This window comes from Oculina patagonica, chromosome 2, assembly GCF_052425735.1.
Source record: "Oculina patagonica isolate OP01 chromosome 2, crgOcupat, whole genome shotgun sequence".
Lineage (NCBI taxonomy): Eukaryota > Metazoa > Cnidaria > Anthozoa > Scleractinia > Oculinidae > Oculina > Oculina patagonica.
The window spans coordinates 3509013-3531402 of record NC_135759.1 but is presented as its reverse complement, the minus strand read 5'-3'; the positions used below and the strand labels follow the sequence as shown (position 1 = coordinate 3531402).

At 39.1% G+C, this 22390-nt stretch overlaps 3 protein-coding genes and 1 pseudogene across 4 annotated transcripts in view; 3 read left to right on the top strand and 1 right to left on the bottom strand.

Moving 5' to 3' along the window:
- The window catches only part of LOC144642710 (uncharacterized), a 126845-nt gene that overhangs the window by 94725 nt on the left and 9730 nt on the right, over window positions 1–22390 (bottom strand). The gene's annotated exons all lie outside the window — the stretch shown is intronic.
- LOC144641713 (uncharacterized) lies at window positions 2685–7430 on the top strand (annotated as a pseudogene). Its single transcript, XR_013568608.1, has 2 exons — window positions 2685–2896; window positions 5606–7430. The product of XR_013568608.1 is annotated as an uncharacterized LOC144641713 (transcript).
- LOC144642657 (uncharacterized) lies at window positions 7817–13146 on the top strand. Its single transcript, XM_078501680.1, has 2 exons — window positions 7817–8340; window positions 11573–13146. Exon 2 carries the CDS (start codon window positions 11590–11592, stop codon window positions 12910–12912), a length of 1323 nt encoding a protein of 440 aa, XP_078357806.1. The 5' UTR covers window positions 7817–8340; window positions 11573–11589; the 3' UTR covers window positions 12913–13146.
- Window positions 13336–22204, top strand: LOC144642656 (uncharacterized). The gene is made up of 2 exons (XM_078501679.1): window positions 13336–14192; window positions 20334–22204. The coding sequence occupies exon 2, from the start codon at window positions 20351–20353 to the stop codon at window positions 21677–21679; it is 1329 nt and encodes a 442-aa protein (XP_078357805.1). The 5' UTR covers window positions 13336–14192; window positions 20334–20350; the 3' UTR covers window positions 21680–22204.

Sequence of the window (22390 nt, the reverse complement as noted above, 5' to 3'; positions counted from 1 at the left end):
TTGAAAAAGAAATATCCGCTGAAGCTGAGCATTACAGGCTTGTGTTAAAAAAATATAAAAAAGTCCGGAAAGTTATTCACTATTCCGTGGTCTGTCTTGGCGCCGTGACGGCAGCTCTGTCTTCTGGAGCTGTTGCGACTTCACTTACTGGTGTTGGAATTGTTATCGGCGTGCCTGTTGCAGCAGTAGCAGGTATATCTGGCGCAGCTTCCACTGGCCTGTCAGTTATCAACAAAAAGCTTGAACGTAAAGTTAATAAGCACTCAAGAATCCTCGCTCTGGCTGTTGCAAAACATGACTCGATAAACAGCTCTGTCTCACAAGCTCTGAATGATAATCTTGTTTCTGACAAAGAGTTTCAACTGATCACACGAGAAATGCAGAAATATCGCCAACTTAAAGATACTTTACGCTCAAACTTTGCACAAAAACAAACAAATTCACTCCAGCCAGACATCGGAAAAATTCGGGAAGAAATCAAGAGAGAAGAACGCAAAAGATTGGAAAAAAAACTTCTCGAAAGCGCCACCGACATTTCGAAATAAAATTTCAGTCCAATAAAACATTTTTTCATTTTATAAAAGAATGATTGTCTGCGCTCATCTTGTCGTTTACTTTGTGATTGAATATTTCACCCCAGAGTGGCAAAAAAATATTCGAGTCATCACTAAAGAGGTTGTTGATTGTCTGAACAACATTTGAGGCTGTCGTTCCTTTTTCCACGATCCACGATCCACGATCCTTCTTTTCCAAAAGACCCAAGCCCCCTCGACCTGCACGTCACGCTCTGACTGCGACAAAATAATTTAGCGACCGCCAGCAAAAGATGGGCCGCACGTATTTATTTGTTTTGACCAAAAAAATAGGTGTGAAGCAAGGGGTTATTTCACTTTTATTTATTTTTTTTTCTTGGGAGCCGTGAAACAATATTGTATCTATTAATATAAGCAATCAATAAACATTACAAGTGTGTTAAGTAAAAATAATTTTATTCAGTTGCTAAGTTAAATGTTTCTTGACAACGGCGGACATCTCATGGCCGCGGTAACTAAGGTAAATTGTTCCTTGACAACGGCGGACATCTCATGGCCGCGGTAACAAAGGTAAATTGTTCCTTGACAACGTCAGAATATTTTAAGCTTGTAAACTTGCAAGTTTTTGTCAATTCGGGTTACGCCGTAACCCATTGGCATTCCAATGTGATGACGTTTTTAAGGCCTGTGACTAAGATAATTTTGTCAATTCGGGTTACGCCGTAACCCATTTGGCATGTGATGTTGCCTGTGACTAAGATAATTTTGTCAATTCGGGTTACGCCGTAACCCATTTGGCATGTGATGTTGCCTGTGACTAAGATAATTTTGGTCAAGTTTAGCAAACGCTAAAGTTGTATCATCCCATCGTTAGACATCTACAAATGATTTATGTCGATAAACTGAGTTAAAACTTCTTAATTTTTGATATAGAAAGGTTTGATAAACGTCTTCAAGCATCCGATATACTTAACCTTGCGATCAAACTTCACGACCAAGCATCTGATTTTTGTCCGTAATTATTGCTTCGGCACGAATAGCTGATATGAAATATTAAAATCGGATCCTCGTTTGTCGTTTCCAAATGATTCATGTCCGTAAGCTGTGTCTTTGCTTCTTTTTCAATGAAGGTTTGATAAACGTCTTTATACATCGGCCATACTTGCTTGTGTAATACAAAAAAGCTTATGTGAATAATATAAAGTTATAATTTTAACTGTGATTGGTCACAAAAGACGTCATTACATCGGGAAATAACCTATTAACTAAAAATAGTAATGACGCCTGGTGAATAAAAATACCGTGACCTTATATTGTTCTTTTATGTGCTAGAAAGTTCTTAGCTCAATATTTCACGGTATATTTACATGTTAGTCAAATTAAATATTGTTGTTGAATAAATCATAGCTCTTACAACACACATACAAAGAGTTTGAGTTGTTTTCCGGCTAAAAATATTCAAAATGAAAAAAAAAAAAGAATTAGATTACGTCAAGGGGGTTTCCCACGCAATTGGCACAGGGTAAACAATGACTTCCTGTGTTACTCGATAATTTATGCACTCACCGGAGCGTGCAAGTTTTGTTTAGCTTGTTAAAACGTTTGCGACAACACTGCTGTCTAATTTTTTTAATTTTTCAATCAGCTCGTCTGTTAAAAAGATTGTTATTTGTTTTTCATTTTCTTTTGTTTTTTTGTATGTTGTAAACGCTTTTCCATGAGATCTTTTCAAGTTTTTCTTTACATTCAAGTTAATTTCTCCAGTTCTCCCTCTTCCCATCTTCGTTTACTCAATAAGAGCATTTGTTCAATTGAAAAATAATTCTGGCGCGCCTGTTCTTTGGGGCTTGGCGGGGGCCACTTGTTTTAGGACAGTCCTCAACAAGTGTTAAAAGGGTGCCTTTGCCTAGATACATGTGCATGGGTTGAAAGGCTGTCATCTAACCCCGACACACTTGCAATATGAGGGTTTTGGACGCAAATCCAAAAAAACAGTGAGGGGCGAGAATGGCGAAGCCGGCAGGCGAGCCAGGCGAAGCCCCGAACGCATTTTTTTGGATTTGCGCCAAAACCCTCATATTGCAAGTGTGTAGCTCTGTAATTATAAGGTTTGAAATTTTGCTATTTCTCTTCGGGTGCGAAAACTTTTCGGGACCTTCGAGAAACAGGTCCCTGGAGGGGAGTCGGAAAATGTTCGAGTTAGCGGGAGGTTCGAGTTATCGGGATTCAACTGTATTTTCAACGCGTGTAATTACCATCCACTATTCACTAGTCGTAAGGTCGCTTACTTCGAACATTTACCCCCTGGCGGTCGAAGCTTTGGGATCTGTTATTTGTCTGTTTCTCCCAGTAGACAATCTTTGGTGAGTATAGTATTTAGAGTATGTTTAATGAACGCAATATCTAGATAAGTTTTGTCACCAATTCCTTTACGATATGTAAACGTTAGCGGCCTTTGCAGCAAATGTTTGCGAGAAGGCGTTGGTCTGTTGAATTTTCAGTGGAATTTACATCTTGAAGTAGTTCTGTTTCTTAAACTTTATTAAACTTGCTGTTTGTAATTCCTTTCGGTTTTAGAATTTGCTGCACGGTCAGTTTCAAAGACCTACTCACTCCTTTCAGCTTTAAGTTAGCTTTAGCGGAAGACATCATTTCATAATCGAGTCAGTGGAGTAACTAAGTTATCTATGACTCACTTATATTATGTAGACGTTTGCGATAATTCGCAGTAAATTAATCTACAGCGGTATCTAAAAGGAATGGGTTTGACCTTGGGACATTGAGAGCCTAGACCGGACAGGCTACAGTATTGACAAAGGATTTAAATGAAGTTTAATAGTACCAATTGTCGAATTTATGATCATCTGAGACGTTTTTCACGAACAACATCGAAGTCCATGTTGATCAGCGCGTTTTTTATCATACTGATACAATACATTTTTTGCATTTTTCTGTATTGTATTTGGTCATTGGTGATCTGTGACAAGAGAGTGAGGAACTTGTTGCTTCTTGTTTCGTAGCCGGTCTTCTTCCTGGTTACACCACTTTTTAATTCTGAGTCTTAGTGTTTTGCATTCTAGAAGACACACATTTGCATGCATGCTTTGTACTGAACGAGATCTTTAGGCTGGACTCTTGTGCATGCATGACTTTGCATGCATATGCATAGCATGTATATTTGATATGCCTTCGGGCCTGAATATTTCCTTTTAAAAATAAATGCCCCCTCCAAAGAACTAAAAACTAAACATTGGTTTATTTTTAACGCAAAAATATGCACAGTTTCATCAGCCCAGATCGAAAATGTTTACTGCATAGCTTTTAATTTGTGTATTAACTCCCTATTCGGTCAAGTAAGTACCCGACTACAACACAGCTTAATAATAATTATTATATAAACATCAGTGAAATACCAGGAAATCTTTCGCGCGAAAAAATCATATTTTCACACGTGAAAATAACATGTTATTTTCACATATAAAGATATCGATTTCGAAACAATTTCTGACAAGTTTGCCCTGTTTCAATGCTGAATGAGCCAAAGTAAATCGATATTAAGTCGAAACATCTTCGGATCTTCCTCGGCAATCTTCGGCAATCTTCGGATATCTTTGGAATTTTCGGGAAAGTTCGGAAAATGTTCGGAAACATTCGTACGACCTTCGGACAACATTTTGCAAATCTTCGGAAATCTTCGGAAAATGGTCGGCAATCTTCGGAAAATCGTCAAAAACATCGTAATTAGTAGGTTTATATAATAAACAGATCTCTCAAACAAATCTCGTGTTCAAATCAATATCCCACTCGTTCGCTGCGCTCACTCGTGAGATATCGATTTGAACACTCGAAGATAAATTTCATATCTCCAAGCAACCATGTAATATCCTCTATTAATAATAATAAAAATAATAATAATAATAATAATAATAATAATAATAATAATAATAATAATAATAATAATAACGAATATTTTAACATGATTAACCCATCAGTACTTGAGAGTACTGTTATCTTAGGGGTCCTATAAGATTTTAAAAATTTAAAAAGGTAAAAATACAAAAAAAAAATGGAAGTTTAAAAAAGTTTAAAAATGTTAAAACTACAATGGTCAAGAACATATAAAAGGTTATGAATAAAAATTACAAATAAAAATGTTCTTTAATTAACTTTTTGTTTAAATAGAAGCCTAGAGTTCAGATTTCTCATGTCCGACGGTAAACTGTTATTAAATAGATTTAGCCAAGCCTAAAAGCGGAGCTCCCCAGTTATTTACTTTGCCCTTTATTTAAATATCTGAAGTCACTGACCGTAGGCATAAAATATAGTTAATGAGCCCGCAATCCAATAGAAAAACATTTTTCGGTCAGCGGTAAACTTTATAAAAACGCGTTACCTCGATGAGTTATACACCTGAGTCCGCAATATGATCACGTGATACTGGTCAGCGGATACCTTGTACTGACAGCTGTCAATTGACCATAACGTGGATGCCCAGTAACAAATAGGTGAGGGTTTATCTATTTCTGAAGTGCGCGACACCGTACGTACGCCGTACGTACGCGCCCGCGAGCCATGCCGCTAGCCATGATGACCACGAAAACTCAAGTTCATGGTTTTCCTATTTCTGTGAATTTCTATGGGTATGGGGCTTCGCTCTGCGGCCCTTCGGGCCGCTGTGGAGCTCCGCTAAAAACGGAGGCTCCTAAAAACGAAAAACTCCGACGGCCAAATTAAACTCTAGCTTCATTTTCGGCAGTTCGATAGAGGAAAATCTGTTCCCAGTATTGATACTGTGATTAACTCTTTTAAAATAGTTCTTAAAAGGAGTACACGCATTTCCAAGTAGACAATCAAAAACACAGAGACTGACTTTTCTCTTCAAATAACTGTCAACTGATGGAATACGGATGTCAGTCTTGTTTTCCAGTCCTTGTATTTCCGTATTGAATCACAATAATTGGTTACTCGAGTAGGTTAATTCTATCCTGCCGCTAAATGTATCAAAACAAAAATAATTAATTAAGTGATTGCATTACCCTTCTTATTTTAGTTTTTTTTTGTGTGTTAAACAGCTTACAGGTCCAGCTTGGAGTAAGATGTGGATGCTGACTTTCCTGTTGCTGTTTGTGGTGCAGAGTGGATTGGCCGCACAGTGTGACAGGGATGTGGGTCCAGTAGGACTTAGCGAATGCGTTTCATTGCCCCAAAACTATGATCAATATCAGTGGGCAACCTGCCTGACAAATGACTACATCCAACAAAAAAGCGGCCACAAACACATCTGTTTGGACCCCTCTGCAACCTATTGCTGGTACCAGTGCATGATTGAGGTACATGACAAAGAAAGTGGCTCAGTTGTAGAAGATTGTTCCTGCCATCCAGACGGGGTCAACACCACCCAGCTTCCTCTTCCCCAGGAATGTTACAGTCCACCTGGCAATTCCTGCAACTGGTATCGTGACTGCTTGGAAAAGAAGTATCCTTGTGAAGCAACCAGCAATGCTTACGCAATAAAATACGCTGAGAAGTTTTGCAAGTTGTATGACGAGCGATATTCCTTATTCAGCGAAGATGGACAGAAATGGGTAGATGGCGTCCGTAAGTGTCTACAGGTCACTCTAACACCTTTGCTACGCAGATGGGAATACCCATCGTGCGAAAAATTACGAGAGAAGGCATTTGACTCTCACGAGCCGTGCTATTTGGACCCAGATAAAGGCGTGCCGTCGATATGCGATCTTGATTATTCTCAATTCTTAAAGATCTTCTGGATCATCAAAGGGGCTTTTGTCAAGCTAGACACACCAGGGAAGTCTTTGAAAGGACTGTTGGTAACAGGGACCAACTGTACTGTCAGATATGCTAACCAAACATACAATGAGGTGACTAGATCCATAAAACTCAAAATAAAAAATTTCTTCCAACGAAACAGGCGTTCCACTGATTCCCTTCCAGAGGCTGATGTCCAAAGTCGGTTCGCAGATGGAGTCGGTTCAGAGATTGCAAGTGCCGTGCCTTAAAGTGGAACACGGATGTTATGGACTGGTTTGCCTACCCTGAACGTTTGGATGGCATTGAGTACTTGGACATCGTCTTGGTCTTGGCAGACAAAAAGGCCCTTGGGATCAATACTACGTCCACCCCGTCGATTAACCTCAACCGAACCATCCAAGATTTCGCCTCAGCCGTAGAAAAAGGAACTCTTTACTTGCAGGTCGATGGCTACAATGTCTGGATCAAGTCTTTGGCTTCATGTTCTGATAAATTTTGTGACAGCACCCAGACGCTGGCGGTTTCAGACAATCCTCCAAAACGGCCACTGGCAGTTTCAGAAAAGCCTTCAAATTGGAATGGCGCTGCTAATATCGCTCACGGTAGTGGTGCCCTGTGTGGAGTTATTGCTGTGTTCATCATGTTGACGGACAAACTGTTATTCTAACATGGAGTCGTTATTGTGTTGATCACTATGAGAAAACTAGACACTTTTTTATAGGAAGCGTGGAAAATGCATTCACCAAACCCGGACAAAAGCAAGTAGTATGCAACATAGTGTTATGATTTTGTTTTCCTTTTGTAAAAATAACAGCCCTTGCCATTCAGTAGACTTTTCCTACAATAGATAATTCACTTTCCTATCTTACGCTCATGAGACGGATTCAACTAAACTTTCCACCTAATTTAGATCATGTTATAATTTATTCGAGAATGTATTGCTTTGTTCATACATACTCACTTGAGTTGGACACATTGTACAATTGTAACTTCTTAACGAATCGTCACGATCTGAATTGGGTGACAGCAAGGATGTAAACATGTTAGCAAATCAGTTATTTTGCTTAGGATTGTAAAAAGATATAAAGCTTGACGTTATCATGCCTTGACTTTATGTAAAAAAATAAAGAATACAAATTTGTTCAAATCTCATTTTTTTTCCACTACGATGAATTTTCCGTACTCGAACATCCTTTATTCAGGAGCAATCGAGTCGGTGATCTTCCTGCAGCGCGATTCAATGCAGCCCTCACGTAAATGAATAGGTTTGGAAATCGCGAAAATCGCGAAAATTAGTACACGCGAAAATTTGTAAGAATAAGGTACGTTTTTCGGAAAGCTAAAAGCTATCACTTAAAAAATCAGCCCATTTCTCAGCTAAATGGTAAATTTTGCAGGTCTCAGATCTCAGCAATCAGATGAACAAAGTGTCATTTTTATCAGCTGAATTTTGATATTTTGACGAACTCTTAGTTAAAAATTAAACCCTATCCAGACCCTCAATGACCGGCACAGCAGCTTTGTCGAGGATTAATTCCTTGCTTACTTCCGTATTTTTTGTATTTTATTTTGCGGACTGATTTAGCCTCAAGACAATACGTTGTCATCAATGCCTCTCAGACGCCATCAAAGCTATGACAAAAACATGTCACTTTTTAATTACGCGATTGACGGTCAACAAAAATAAAGTGCTGTATTTCTAAGAAATCGAGGAAGTAAAAGTGATTTTACGGCCTATAACAGTGGGTATCGATGCAAGAAACGTTTGTTCCCAAAACATTTGATTCGGGCGAAATATTATATTTAGTTGTCGTTTAGTTTTACCCTTCCTAAAATATGATGAAAATTTGAACCCTTTTGGCCATTTCTCCCCACGGTCCCCACCCTCCCAAAACTCGAGCTTTTCTTTGCATCGTTAAGGGACTAAGCACTTCACACGGCTTGTCGCAAGATCGCTTCCTCGTTGCATTTTTCTCCTGACGGTCGCAGTTTTGGGATCTGTTCTACTTCTGTTACTCCCAGTAGCCGAGCTTCGGTGAGTACAGCATTGTAGAGTGTGTAAACTAAAGTTAAATGTACAACATGAGCTATGAAATGCCGTTTTACGACGTTATTGTTTGCAATATGTTGGTTACGTTTGGTTTCTACTTTAATGCAACGAAGTTGCAGCAAATTTCTGTGATAAAGGCGTTAGTCTGTTATGTTATGGATGACTATGAGCGGTAATTAAATACATTTTGCAGTAGCTCATTTTCTCAAAATCTATTCGCAACCACAGTGAGAACAGTTGTTATTGAACCGATACAAGAAAAAAGCAATCTGCTGGAAAATCTTGCTCGAGGCATTGTCTCCCGCAGGATGGCTTTACAAATTTTCTCCACTGATACAATGTCAGCTATGGCTTCACAACCGTTTTCCCCTTGTGAATGGTACTGTTATTACAATATTATTGCAGCACAGCGAAACACCAAAAAGGGTCTTATAGTTCATGCAATGATCGAAAAAGACCATCGCAGCCGTTGCTAAGGCACTGACCTATGTTTGCCTTGTCTGGCTTTAAGGCAGCTGCAGCTTTTGATGTCTACAAATTGAAGACCACATATTTTGAATAGATTGATCTAATAACTAAGTGTGATCAACCAGTCTAAACGAAGGAACCTCGCGATTGCAATGACTGGGCGTTATTTTGTGTTCTCGTGCTTCTGTTTCAAGAATAGAGGGCATTTCAGTCAACATACCGGTATTTTATTTAGACGGAACGAAATTTGGAGCATCACGGCAACCAAGTGGCCTTTGTACTCACGCAGCTCGCATTTTGCAAACATCGCATTCAACTTTTCATCATTGAGCATTGACTGAGGCTAGGATCCGTAAGGTTTTTTTTAAAATACATGTTTGAAAGTTCTACGACATTTTAAGTGTCGCAAGCAATTTGCGGGTTGAATTTGCTTGCGGCAGAAGTACTAGTCTTCTTCGCAGCCATGTTGGGATTGTCATCGCAAAGAGTAAATAACCCTCACATTTAATTATTTGCAGGTCTGAACAACACTTTATACTCTTTTTTTAGGCATTCTGTTTCTTCTGGCCCAGACTGAATATTCTTATTTTCCTGCCGATTTAAAGCTTAAAATATTCTTGTGAATATTCTTAGATTATTGCTTATGGTATTTCCGTCTTAGGATTTATTGGGGTATCAATTGCATGTGTTTGTGCAGAAATGTTAATAGCATGAAACATTCGACTAGCACTGCTTTTGTTGTTTTTTTGGCTAGTTTTTCCATGAAGAGAAAGGAACAATTTTATACTGTTAAGTTAAAAAAAAAAACAGAAATTGTGTTGTATTTACACATTTTCATCACACAGTTATATTCTTTTCAATATCTCAGCCTCAGAATTATTAGTCAAATATTTTTAAATTTCGCAAATTTCAGCCCCGATATTATTATTAAATATCTTCTTACACAAAAAAGGAGTGAATTAGTTTTCACTATTTCGTCTCATAGAGTCATCGAATCGAACGGAATTTTGTTCAATCGATAAAGTGGCAGCTCGTGATAACCAGGAAGTAAAGCACAAAGCTGTCTCTAAGGAAATGGATTTCGCCTAGCTTTGCGTAGCGAGAGATCCACATTACTAGCTTTACGGCCAAATTGTGTACAATCAGTTAGACCTTTCAGCGGGTGTCATAATCTCTCTTCTTTGCGAAAATTTCAATACTAAATCCAAAATATGGATAGGCAAAAATTTTTTTATTAAATAAGTGTTTGTACCGCGTGAATACCTGTCAGTCATCCGATACATTTTGATTTATGCTCATGTCGATCTGCATGTCCTTTACTCATAAAGGGCATTATGTTGTGTCACACTTGTGTAAAATTAAACATTCTGCTTTTTCTCTTCTGGCTATAAGTTGTAACAGCTCATATTCTCTGTGATACCCCTTCTGTATTTTCGTTTGTTTTCCTTTTTCCTACAAGGAGAAAGATCGTCAAATAATCTGTACGAAGCAGCTTTATTTGATCATATTTTGTCTAGATTAGCTTGGATTCGCGATTGAGGTTACTCTTTGGGCTGGATAATTTTTTTCTTATTTTGAATATGATAACCTTAAATAATGGTGGCTTAATTTATTGTTTTAGGCAGGCACTAAATTCTTTGTCACGTAACTTTCTATTAGAGGTTACATTTGAATAAACCTTTCATAAAAGGATGCATGTGCATGAAGTGATTCACAGATTAAAATTCTTGCTCTATTCTCTATTTTCCAATCCCGTTTTTCCTCTTTTCCTTGTTTGTGCGTCCTCCCAAGAGAATTTGAAAACAATAGTTTCAATTTGGGGGCAAACAAATATTATGGGCAATTGGAAAAAAGAGAATTCGCTTTTTAATCCAAAGAGGTTTATCTAAATCAAAATTCCATTCCTGTAATAAATGTTTGTTAAACTGTGAAAGTGTGCGGTTTAATCAATCGGCCATTTTTGTACAACATATAGTCCATTCCTCCGAATGTGAAGGCTTTCTAATTAGCACACATAGACAATTGCTTTCTACAGTTTTGAAGTAAGTTATAGCAAGCTACCGCAAAAGCCCCTATTAGACTGACAGTAGATAGTGCACCGAAATATGCCCCGTTATAGAGGTATACGTATAGGTATTAGTTATAGGTATACTATACTGTATAGGGTATAGGCAGGCACGCCCGAGCCGGGGCCCCCCCCCCCAGACTTTACTAAAAGAAAAGTCTTTTAACCCCCCCCCCCCCCCACCACTTCAAGTCACTAGTCAGTCCCCCCCCCCCCCCCACTTGGAAAATTGCTCCGCCGTACCTGATAGGTATAGATGTAGGTATGGTTATACTATACTGTATAGGGTATTGGTTTAGGTATAAGTGGAGGTAAAGGTACAGGTGGATAGTCAAAGTGGATAGGTAGAAGGTATATAGACATATACGCTGTACCTCTCGCTGTAAGAATTGTAACAATTTACCTATACCTATACCTATTCTTACACAAGCACAGCTTATCTCGGTGCACGAGACATGATTGTTAGTTGAAGTCAACCTTGTGAAGCAATGCATTCCTTCCAATCTAAAATATATGTCGGGAAGAAAGTAAGCGTCATCACAGTTTTGCCGAGGGTTGAAGGTTGTTATCTAAAAATGAATTAATGATCTCCATCTAAATTGAAGGGGTTTCTTTAGGAGTTAATGATTCCCCGCTATCAGGTTATAGTGATGAAATGATTTCAGCCATTGCTTCCCTTTTTAGGTCTTACTCCAAGTGAGATGTGGGTTTTGCCGACTTTCATGTTGTTTCTTGGGGTACAGAGTGGATGGACAGCCCAGGAATGTGATAAAGATAAAGGGCCATCAGGATCTATCGAGTGCCTTAAAGTCACGGGATACCAAAGCCAGTATCAATTGGGAACTTGCCTGGCAAAAGCCTATATCCGTGACAGGGGGCACGATTATGTTTGTGATCGCACTCGAAACTATTGCTGGTATCAGTGCATGCTCGACATTCATGGAAAGCCGTCTGGCTTCGTGACAGAGGATTGTTCTTGTGATCCGTACGGGACCTCTCCTACTTCATCTTTGCGTCAGGAGTGCTACAGCCCATCTGGAGTTAACTGTTACTGGTATCGCACCTGCCTGGAAAAGAAGTATCCTTGCAAACCGTCAGGCAATGCTTATGTCATAAGATTTGCTGAAAGATTCTGCAGAGTTTTTGAAGAAGAGAAGGTTAAATTTAGTTCTGACGCGCAGAGATGGTTGGACGCTGCTGGAAAGTGTCTACAGGTCACTGCTACATTACCTTTGCTGAGACTTCCGGCCGATCCAACGTGCAACCAGATTCGAGAAAAAGCACTTGATTCATACACGAAATGCTACTTGAATCCAGACTATGGCGGGCCGTCGATTTGTGACCTCAATTGCTGGCAACACATCAAAATCTTCTGGACTATCAGGGGGTCATTCACTAAGCTAGATACAGCTTGGGAGACTCTCAAAGGACTGTGGAACATAGGAACCAAATGCCCTTCGCACAAGATCCAAGAGATTGACGAATGCTTTCGACGAAGTTCACTGGGTGTAATCAAATTCTTGAAGCTCAATACAGAAAATCTCATGCGGCGTAAGAGGCGTTCATCGGAACCCACCTCAAACGTTGACGTTCTGAGTCGCTTCGCAGATGACGTTGGTTCGGCCATTGCAAGAAGTTTGAAATGGAATCCAGATGTTATGGACTGGTTTGCTTATACTGCGAACTGGGTTAGTCTTGGAAACTTAGACATCGTCATTGTCCTGGCAGACAAAAAAGCTCTGGGTATCGTCACTGCTCCCATCGCGTCAATTGACTTCGACCAGACCATCCAAGACTTTGTTTCAGCTGTAGAAAAAGGAACGCTTCGGCTGCAAGTGGATGGCTACAATGTCTGGGTCAAGTCTTTAAGTTTGTGCTATGATAAATCGTGTGACAAAACCCGGAAACTGGCAGTTTCAAAAAAGCCTCCAAGGAATGGTGGTACTGGGAGCTCCCATGGTACCATTGGCCTGTGTGGAGTCATTATTGCGTTTATCCTGTTGATGGACAAACTGTTTTTCTAATATGAGGTCATTTTTTGTGTCTATTGTGTTTATGAACAAGCTATAGCTAGTGACTTTTATAGTAAGCGTGACTGAGAATTACAATAACCAAGCCCGTACGGTAGCAAGAAGTCGGTGTGACATTAGTGTTTTTGTTTTCATTTCTAATATATAAAAGCTTGTGTAAATAGCTGGGCCAAACTATATGCGCTCTTTTTACATGTAAAATTAAAGCGGTTTGCGTACAGCTGTAAATGATCAGTGGTTTAAGATTTGATTTCACAATACATCTTTCACCATAATGGGACTCGATGTAAGTTTCAAAAATGCGTCCAGGGTAATAATAACTACGATCCGGAACTTCTTCCTGCGGAAGGTTCTCTATGTACTAGAATGGCCGTAGGCAGGATTTTGTATGGGTGGGTGCAAGCACCGAAGGCGGCAGTGTCTAGGGGACATTTTGAAAAATCAAGTTGTAGCAGTCCACATTTTATGTACTCTGAGGTTCATTTTAACCCTCACTTCCAGATTGGGCGGACCTTTTCGGCCTTTGGGGGGTGGGGCGGGGGGGTGCGTTGAAGCCGGAGGGGGTGCGGACGCACCAATCGCACCCTCCACCTTCCTCGTTGCCTACGACCCTGACTAGCCACCACATCTCTGAACATCTCCACAACGACCAGGATTTTTCGTCCTACGCTGGTCCATACTTCTTGCTTTAACCCTGAACAGGACTACCAACGAACTTTACTTACTTCCCTTTTATTTATAAGTAATATCCGTGATTTTGTGGACTGATGTGAACTCAAGACAATACGTTGTCATCAATGCCTCTCAGACGCCATCGGAGCTACGACAAAAACATGTCACGTTTTGATTGCGCGATTGACGGTCAATTATATTAAGTGCCAAAAAAATAATGTATTTCTAAGAAATGGAGGAAGTAAAAGTGATTTCACGGCCTATAATAGTGGGTATCGATGCAAGAAACGTTTGTACCAAAACATTTGATCTCGAGCGAAAAAAGAAAAGTTATCTCCCATCACAAAAGAGTATTACACTCAATATTTATGTTGTCGTTTAGTATTTCCGTTCCTTAAATGTGAAGAAAATCTGAACCCTATTGGTTAGCTCTCCCCACGGTCCCCACCCTCCCAAGACTCAAGATTTTCTTTGCATCGTAACGGGACTACTAAACACTTCACACGGCTATTCGCAAGATTGCTTCCTCGTTGCGTTTTCCTCCAGACGGTCGCAGCTTTGGGATCTGTTCTACTTTTGTTCCTCTCAGTAGCCGAGCTTCGGTGAGTACAGCATTGTAGAGTGTGTAAACTAAAGTTAAATGTACAACTTGACCTACGAAATGCCGTTTTACGACATTATGTTTGAAATGTGTTACGTAGTTGCTTTTTATAGTGCAACAAAGCTGCAGCAAATGTCCGCGATAAAGGCGTCAGTCTGTTATCTTTTGCATGAGCGGTATACACATTTTACAGTAGCTCATTTCCCCAAAATATTTTCGCAATCACAATGAGATCAATTGCTCGTTAACCGATCCAATCTGCAGGAAAATCTTGCTCGAGGCATTCAGTGTTTCCCTCAGGATGGCTTTACAAATTTTCTCCACCAATACAATGTCAGCTATGGCTTTACAACTGATTGCCTTCTGTGAATGGTTCTGTTTTATTACAATATTGCAGCACAGCGAAACACCAAAAAGGGTTTTATAGTTCATGCAATGATCGAAATAGACCATCGCAGTCGTTGCTAAGGAAATTTTATGTTTGCCTTGTTTGACTCTAAAAGCAGCTTCTGATGTCTACAAATATAGACCACATATTTTGAATAGATTGATCCAATAACTAAGTGTGATCAACCACTCTGAACGAAGGAACCTCGCAATTGCAAAGACTGGGGCTATTTAGGGATCTCGGATTTCTTTTGCAGGAATAGAGGGAATTTTAGCCAACATATTTTATTTAGACTTCTGCGCGACCTTGTAGCTCGCGTAGCTTGCGTTATGCAAATACCCCAAACAACTTTCATCATTAATTGTCTGATGTTAGGCTTCTCGTAGGGTTTTTAAGAACATCTTTCAAAGTCCTATACGACATTTTAAGTGCCGCAAACAATTTGCGAGTTGGATTTACACTACAAAATTCGTGTCGTAGACTTATTGTAAACTCACTGCATGCAGTACTTGTACCCTCTTACGTCGACATTGGGCCTTGTGCAGTTTTTGATGATTGCATAGCGTTAAACAGCTTCTGTCAGTTATGGTTGGTTCCGTACAGCTTTTAATACTTTTTTTTTGATATTATTGTTTCACTGTGTCCTCTCAAAGGCTCATTGAATGGAACGAAATTTTGTTCAAATAGATTAAGTGGGAGCTCGTGATAACCAGGAAGTAAAGCACAATGCTGTCAGCTATAAGAAAATAGATTTCGGCTAGCTTGGCATAGCGAGATAGAGGTCTGGATTACTAACTTTACAGCCCAAAACGCATGCAATCAGTAATAACTTTCAGCGAGTGTTATAATTTCTCTTCTCTATGAAAATTTCAAAACTCAATCTAAAATATGGAGAGGAACAAAATTTTCATTTATAAGTGTTTGTGTGTCACGTGAATACTTATTAGTCATCCGATACATTTTCGATTTGAAGTTCATGTTGATCTGCACGTTCTTCGGAGTGACGGGCACTATGTTGTGTTACACTAATGTAAAATTAAAAAATTTGCTTTTTCTCTGCTGGCTATACGTTTTAACAGCTCGTCTTTTAAAAAAGAATCTGCAAATTATCTGCATGAAACTTCTCTGTTTTGTCTAGATTCGCGATTTAGGCTTCTCTTTGGGCTGGATTAATTGTTTCTGAGTATTGATAACTAAATAATCTGGTTGGCTTATTATATTTTTTTTTAAGCAGGCACTAAATTGCTGTCGAACGACCTCGACATAGCTTCATTTCTTTTGTCACGTATGAATTCTAAGAAAAAAAGAGATCGCGTTTGAATGAGCCTACAAACTGGTACTCTTTAGGCAATGGGTTTGTTTGCGCATGAAGTGCATCAAAGATAGCGTCTATATTGCATGCTCGATGACAATTGGAATCTATTACTATACAAAGAAGCCTACCATATCAAGCGTTTGATTTAGCACCATCTTTGAACAACGGTTTAAAAGCTAGCAGGGAAGCACCTATGCTTATTCTTTTGACAATACCGTCTTTGTTTGGTATTTTTTTCATGTGCATGTTAATGCTAATGTACCATCCTTCAGTATTTAAATCTAAGCTTTTTGTTTCTCACCTTAGCCTGGAGATGATATAGAATTATGCCGAAATATTACAAGTACACCAACGATTCCTTGCATTTGCTGCCTGTATTATAGACACTACATTTACTCGGTATCACGTTTATCCTCTATTGCATGCTCAGTTTATTCACTTTTAATTAAATTAATCGAGAATCAAAGCTCACGAGTATAAATCTTTGTAAAACTCAGGTTAAAATGTTTTCTAGCTATATTGCATTTCCAACATTTTCCACTCCTCTGAAGGTCAAGGTAAAGGACTCTCTCTACACTGATGCAATGCTAAAAAAATTCATATTTCTGATGTGAATTCGGTTGTGTCTCATGTTTGCGTCTGTCGTTAGTTAAGTCACAGCCACAATAGTTTACATCGCTTAGCTTAAATTGCCGAGGAACATTGCTCTGCGCATTTAATTTAATTAGTGCGCTAGACCATATGGCAGTCTGTTGCAATATATACAGCCAACGGAAGGAAAAACAATGCCTTATGTACCCGCCATTCTCTCAGTGAAGGCTTTACGGTGTCTCTAACAACCGTTGCAATTACAGTAAACACCGTTGCTTTAACTCGTCTGAAAACAAAATCAGACTCAGACAGATTAATTATACGAAACCAAGTACCAAAAACTTTATATAAATGACGAGGGTTTCGAGGGTCTGGATGGGTTGCTTAAATGTAGTTACTTACATTTTCGGACATTTATCAGCTCAACAGTTAAAACAATCAGCCCATTTCTCAGCTACCAGTAAAATTGCAAATCTCAGGACTCAGCGATCAGTGAACTCGTTATTTCTCAGCTGAAAGTTAATATTTTGACTAACTGTAGGCTAACAGTTAGACTCTATCTAGACCCTCAATAATCGGCGCAGCAGCTTTGTCAAGGATTGATTCCTTGCTTACTTCCGTGCTTTTTTGTTTTTGCGGACTGATTTGGCCTCAAGACAATACGTTGTCATCAATGCCACTCAGAGACGCCATCAAAGCTATGACAAAAACATGTCACTTTTCAATAACCCGATTGACGGTCAACAAAATACCCTATTTCTAAGAAATCGAGGAAGTAAAAGTGATTTCACAGGCTATAATAGTTGGTATCAATGCAAGAAAAGTTTGTACCCAAAACATTTGATTCGGAGCAAAGATAAGAAACCTTATCGCCAATCACAAAAGCGTATTACAGTCAACATTTAAGTCGTCCTTAAATATGATGAAAGTCTGAACCCTCTTTGTCAGTTCTCCCCACGGTCCCCACCCTCCCTAAACTTGAGATTCTCTTTACGTCGTGACGGGACTACTAAACACTTCAAACGGCTTTGCACCGCAAGTCACAAGATTGCTTCAGTCCTTGTTGCATTTTGCTCTTGACGGTCACAGCACTGAGGTCTGTTCTACTTTTCTTCCTCTCAGTAATATCCGTGATTTTATGGACTGATGTGGACTCAAGACAATACGTTGTCATCAATGCCTCTCAGACGCCATCGGAGCTACGACAAAAACATGTCACGTTTCGATTACGCGATTGACGGTCAATAAGGTGCCAAAAATAATGTATTTCTAGAATGGGGAAGTAAAAGTGATTTCACGGCCTATACAGTGGATATCGTGCGAACGTTTGTCCAAAACATTTGATCTCGGCGAAAAAAAGATCTTCCATCACAAAAGCGTATTACACTTAAATTTATGTTGTCGTTTAGTTTCCCGTTTTTAAAAAATTATGAGAATCTGACCCTATCGGTTAGCTCTCCTACGGTCCCCACCCTCCCAAATTCAATTTTTTTTTGCATCGTCGGGACTAAACACTTCACACGGCTATTCGCAAATCGCTTCCTCGTTGCATTTTCCGACGGTCGCAGCTTTGGGATCTGTTCTACTTTTTTCCTCTCAGTAGCCGAGCTTCGGTGAGTACGGCATTGTAGAGTGTGTAAACTTACAAGTTAAATGTACAACTCAGGCGGAACGAGGAAATGCCGTTTTACTACATCGTGTTTTAAATATGTGAGTTACTTTAGTGCAACAAAAATGCAGAAAAATGTTTTTGATAAAGGCGTTATTAGTATGTTATTTTTTGCATGCGCGGTATATACATTTTGCAGTAGCTCATTTTCCAAAAATCTTTTCGCAACCACAATGAGAACAATTGCTCGTGAACCGATCCAATCTGCTGGAAAATCTTGCTCGAGGCGTTGTCTCCCGAGTGATGGCTTTACAAATTTTCTTCACTGATACAATATGTCAGCTATGGTTTTACAAATTTCCTTGTGTGAATGGTACTGTCAGTACAATATTGCAGCAGGACCCAAAAAGGTTTTATATAAAAAAAAAAAAAAAGTAAATTTTTTTGCCTTGAAAAAAAAAAAAAAAAAAAATTAAAAAAAAAAAAAAAAAAAAAAAAAACCCGAAAAAAAGGGGATATAAAAAAACGGGTTCGAAAAAAAAAAAAATTTAAAAAAATTTTATTTTGGACGGACGACAATAGAGCGACCTATATATTTCGTGCAGCTTACGTCATGTAAATATCGCATATAACTTTCATCATTTATTGTCTGAGTCTAGGATAATCGTAGGGTTCTAAAAAACATGTTTGAAAGTCCTACGACGTTTAATGTGTCGCAAGAAATTTGTGGGCTGGATTTATATTAGACAATTCGTCTCGTAGACTTGTTGTAAACTTGTTGCATGCGATAGATCTAAATGTACTCTCTAATGTCTACATTCAGTTTGTGATGGAGTTTATATTAGGTTCAGTCAGTTATGGTTAGTTTTGAACAGCCCTTAATATTTTCTTTCGACATTACTGTTTGATTGTCTTGTCTCATAGACTCATTGAATGGAACGGAATTTTATTCAATCGATAATGTGGGAGCTGGCGATAACCAGGAAGTAAAGCAAAACGTTGTCTCACCGAAAATGGATTTCGGCTAGCTTGGCATAGCGAGATAAAGGTCCGGATTGCTAACTTTACAGCCCAAAATGCATGCAATCAGTAAGAACATTCAGCGAGTGTAATAATCTCTCTATTTTTTGAAAATTTGAATACTCTATCAATAATATGAAGATGTGAAAAATGTTTATTTAATGAGTGTCTGTGTGACGCGAATACCTACTGGCCATCCGATATATTTCTTTTGAAGTTCATGTTGATCTGCACGTTTTTCAGAGCGACGGGCACCATATTGTGTGACATTAGTGTAAAGTCAAAAATTTTGTTTTTTCTCCGCTGGCTCACTAGCCAGCTGGCTGGCTCATTAATTATATTCTAAATTTAAAGTGTGTTATCCTTTTTGTCCCTTCGAGAAGAAGAATATGCAAATTATCTGCACGACACTTCTCCATTTTGTCTTGATTGTTTCTTTCTGGCTTATATTAGGTTTTTTTAAGCAGGCACTAAATTGCTGTCGAAAGACTTCCATATAACTTGATTTTTCTTTGTCACGTATAAATTCAAAAAAAAAAAAACCTGGATCGCGTTCCAATGAGCCTATAAACTGGTAGTCTTAGCCAATGGGTTTGTTTGCACATGAAGTGCACGAGAAATAGCGTTTATATTACATGCTCGGTTTATTCGCTTTTAATTAAATTAATCAAGAACCAAAGCCCATGATTCTAAATCTTTGTAAAACTGTAAAAATGTGCGTTTTTTCTAGCTGTATTGCATTTCCAACATTTTCCGTTCCTCCGAAGAATAAGGCTTTCCGGTAGCAGACAGAATAGTTTGAAGTAAATTATAGCAAGCCACCTTAAACGTATTAGACTTACTCAGTATTAAAGTAAGAATCCGTTCTTTTCCAGTATAAATTAATCAATAACCCGAGTGATATGACGACTGCGCCGCGCATCCTAAGGATGAAAAAATAGATTAAGCTAACACACAATCATCGCAGAACTAGGTTAGACCATATGCCACGAGTTTCGCCATGATTCTTAGTCGACAACATTGTTGAAGGATAAGGCGATAGCAGGGCAGCGCACCCGTTTGAACCTGAATTATGTCGGGAGAAATTAATGTTGGCATCATAATAATTAACTGCGTTTTTCCCAGGGTTGCAGCTTAAACTTAACTAACTCTGAGTGGTTACTCCAGGAGTGGATGATTCCTTCTATCAGTCAATATTGACCATTGCTTTTCTCATTAGGTCCAACTCGGAGTGAGATGTGGATTTTCCTGGTTTTCATGTTGTTTCTTGGAGTGCAGAATGGATGGACAGCCCAGGTATGCGACAGAGATAAAGGTCCATCAGGAACTATCGAGTGCCATAAATTCAAGAGATTTGAAAGCCAGTATCAGTGGGCAACCTGCCTGACATCAGAGCATATCCAACATAAAAGCAACCACACACGTATCTGTGTAGACCGCACTCGAGCCTATTGCTGGTTCACGTGCATGGGCGAGCTGTATGGCGTATCTTCTGGCTCCGTGACAAACGACTGTTCTTGTGATCCATATGAGTTCCATCCTGCTACAACGCTGCCTGATGAATGCTACAGCCCGTCTGGATATAACTGTTACTGGTATCGTAACTGCTTGGAAAAGAAGTATCCGCCTTGCAAACCTTCAGACAATGCTTACGTGATAAGATACGCTGAAAAGTTCTGCAGAGTGGTCGAAGAGCACAAAGTCAGAATAAGCTCAGACGCGCAGAAATGGATGACAGCTGTACGAAAGTGTCAACAGGTAAATATAAGGCGTTTGCTGAGCCTTCAAACCAGTCCAACGTGTAGCAAGATAAGAGAAAGGGCACTTACTTCTTATTCATCATGCTACTTGAATCCAGACAATGACGTGCCGTCGATTTGTGATATTTATTGCTTGGAATACTTCAAGATCTTCTGGAGTATCAAGAGAACATTCCCTAAGCTAGATACGGCCTGGGAGACTTTTAAGGGATTGTGGAACATAGAAACGAAATGCACTTTGTCGAGGAACGAAGCGAATGCAAAATGTTTTCAATACAACTTGAAGTGGGTGATCAAGTTTTTGAAGCTAAATACAGAAAATCTTATGCGACGAAAGAAACGTTCATCTAATCCCAATTCAAAAGATGATGTCCTGAGTCGCTTCGCAGATGGAGTTGGTTCGGCCATTGCAAGTAGTTTGAAGTGGAATACAGATGTTATGGACTGGGTTGCTTACACTGCAAACTGGGCTGGTCTTGGTAGCGTGGATGTCGTCATAGTTCTGGCAGACATAAAAGCTCTGGGTATCGTTACTGCGCCCATCCCGTCCGTTGACTTCGACCAGACCATCCAAGACTTTGCATCAGCCGTAAAAAAGGGAACGCTTCGGCTGCAGGTGGATGGCTACAATGTCTGGGTCAAGACGTTAAGTTTGTGCTCTAATAAATCATGTGACTCAGCCCGAAGACTGGCAGTGTCAAATACACCTCCATGGAATGGTGCTAATAGCATCTCTCGTGGTACCGTTGGCCTGTTTGGAGTCATTCCTCTGTGGATCATGTTAATGGACAAAATGTTTTTCTAAAATAAGCCATTGAGCGTTGATCGTGCTTATAAAAAAACAGTGACTGCTATTTTAGACGTGAAAAATACATTAACCAACAAACCCGGATGGTATCAAGTAGAATGTAACATTTTTTTTTTAATTTCCAATTTATAAAAACGTGTGTTACCAGTGGGAACAATACATGTTCTAAACTCGTTGTGTCATTTCTTAAAAAAAGTGTTTTGCTTGCAGTTGTGAAATGTAAATTTGTTTTTATTTTCCTCTTGTTATTTCTATGAAGTCAGGATCTCGGAGAGTACATGGTAATGTGCAACATGTTCAATTTCAGTAAAAAAAGGTTTGTTCACAATCGCACATATGCTATACCTACAAAAGAGAGTACCAAGAGTACGCTTCGCAGTTGCAAAAGATAAAGTAAGCCATAACTATTATATTTAGAACTAAAAAAAGACTTGTTGATAGGGAATTTTCATAGAAAATTTAAAGGAATTTTCATCAGCATATGTTTATTTGTTAATGAAAAATAAAATACTCGCTTGCAAATTTAAGTTACTTATTGAGTTGAGCTGTATCGGTTCTTGGTGATGAGCTAATGATAGTTATGTCAGCTCCCTCAAGTGTTGTGTGACTGAGCAAATGACCTAGTATGTGACTTAGAAACCCGGGGGGTACTCCCATATTAAAGGGACGGGGATGCTCGTCGGAAATTTGTAAAAGAACCCCTAAAAG